The sequence below is a fragment of the Nicotiana tabacum genome, chromosome 22 (assembly GCF_000715075.1).
Source record: "Nicotiana tabacum cultivar K326 chromosome 22, ASM71507v2, whole genome shotgun sequence".
NCBI classification, from domain to species: domain Eukaryota; kingdom Viridiplantae; phylum Streptophyta; class Magnoliopsida; order Solanales; family Solanaceae; genus Nicotiana; species Nicotiana tabacum.
In genome coordinates this window covers 115,320,526-115,321,801 of record NC_134101.1, presented here as the reverse complement: position 1 = coordinate 115,321,801, position 1,276 = coordinate 115,320,526, and the positions used below count along the sequence as shown (strand labels likewise).

The following is a 1,276-nucleotide window of genomic DNA, read 5'->3' as shown; positions in this document are numbered from 1 at the left end:
GAAATTGCTCGCGAAAGCCGACCAACTGAAGCACTTGTGCCAGTACCCATTAAGGTTGATGATTCAACAAGGTTAACTGAGGTGAAGATACAACATGTACAAGAGAGCACAAGCAAAGAAAAAGAGGTTGCAAAGGAGGGACTCCTCGGTCTGTAGATGCGGTAGATATACGTCGAAGTCTCTGAAGATCGCCACTCAAATCACATGAAGGAAGCGACCTCTAGCACCCTTCCTATAGAGATTAGCCAAATATCATAAGGATGAGCAGTATAAGAAATTCATGGAGATGTTGAAGAAAATCCAGGTGAACATTCCATCGATTGACGCCTTGAAGGAGATGCCTGGTTATGAAAAAATGATGAAGGACTTGATGTCTATGTTCGATTTTCAAGACTTGGCCATTGTTACACTAACTCATACATGCAGTGTTGTCGTGGCGAGACCTATAGCTGAGAAGTTTTCCGACCCAGGGAGTTTTACAATCCCATGCACAATAGGTAACTATGTTTTTTCTAAAGCACTATGTGATTTGGGGGCGAGCATAAACTTGATTCCCCTGGCTGTCTATAAAAGGTTAGGCATTGGAAGAGCAAGAACCGCATCCATGTTACTACAGCTAGCTGACCGAACGGTGAAGAGGCAATCAGGTATACTTGATGATGTGCTGGTGCAGGTTGGAAAGTTTGTGTTTTCGAAAAATTTTGTCATTCTGGACTGCCGGGTGGACGAGGAAATTCCCATAATTTTGGGGAGGTCATTCTTGGCCACTAGGAGAGCTCTAATTGATTGTGAAACTGTAGAGCTAAAAATGAGATTGAACGATAAAGAAATAAGATTCAATGTGTAGAAGTCTATGCGACGACCAAGTGAATTTGCTAACTGCTCTCTGATAAAATCTACGGATGTGATTTTGGAGGAGGAAGACGAGGCTCTAAACGCAAAAGACCCTCTAGTAGTCTGCCTTACGAACTTAGAAGAAGTAGATGGTGAGGACTTAGCGTAGTATGTTTTTGGCCCTTGAAGGTCAAGGGTATTGGAAAAGAGAGCTCGAATTTGAGCCTTTACACTTAGAAGAAAGAAAGACCCATCCAGCTAAGCCATCAATTGAAGAGCCACCATAGTTGGAGCTAAAACTGCTCCCGTCTCACCTCAGGTATGCTTTCTTGGGACCTAACTCAACTTTACCTGTTATTATCTCATCTAGTTTGTTAGATGTGCAGGAAGAAGAACTTTTGCAGGTGTTGATGGAGTGAAACATGGAAATTGGTTGGACCAT

The 1,276-nt window shown here is 42.7% G+C and overlaps 1 protein-coding gene across 1 annotated transcript; it reads left to right on the top strand.

Annotated features, from left to right (window-relative positions):
- Window positions 1–280: 280 nt before the first annotated feature.
- On the top strand, window positions 281–847 carry LOC107762303 (uncharacterized). Its single transcript, XM_016580648.1, has one exon. The coding sequence runs from the start codon at window positions 281–283 to the stop codon at window positions 845–847; it is 567 nt and encodes a 188-aa protein (XP_016436134.1).
- The last annotated feature ends 429 nt before the right edge of the window (window positions 848–1,276 follow it).

Bases quoted from the DNA above. Each gene is read 5' to 3' on its own strand.
- LOC107762303 (XM_016580648.1), top strand. From the start codon at position 281: ATGGAGATGTTGAAGAAAATCCAGGTGAACATTCCATCGATTGACGCC.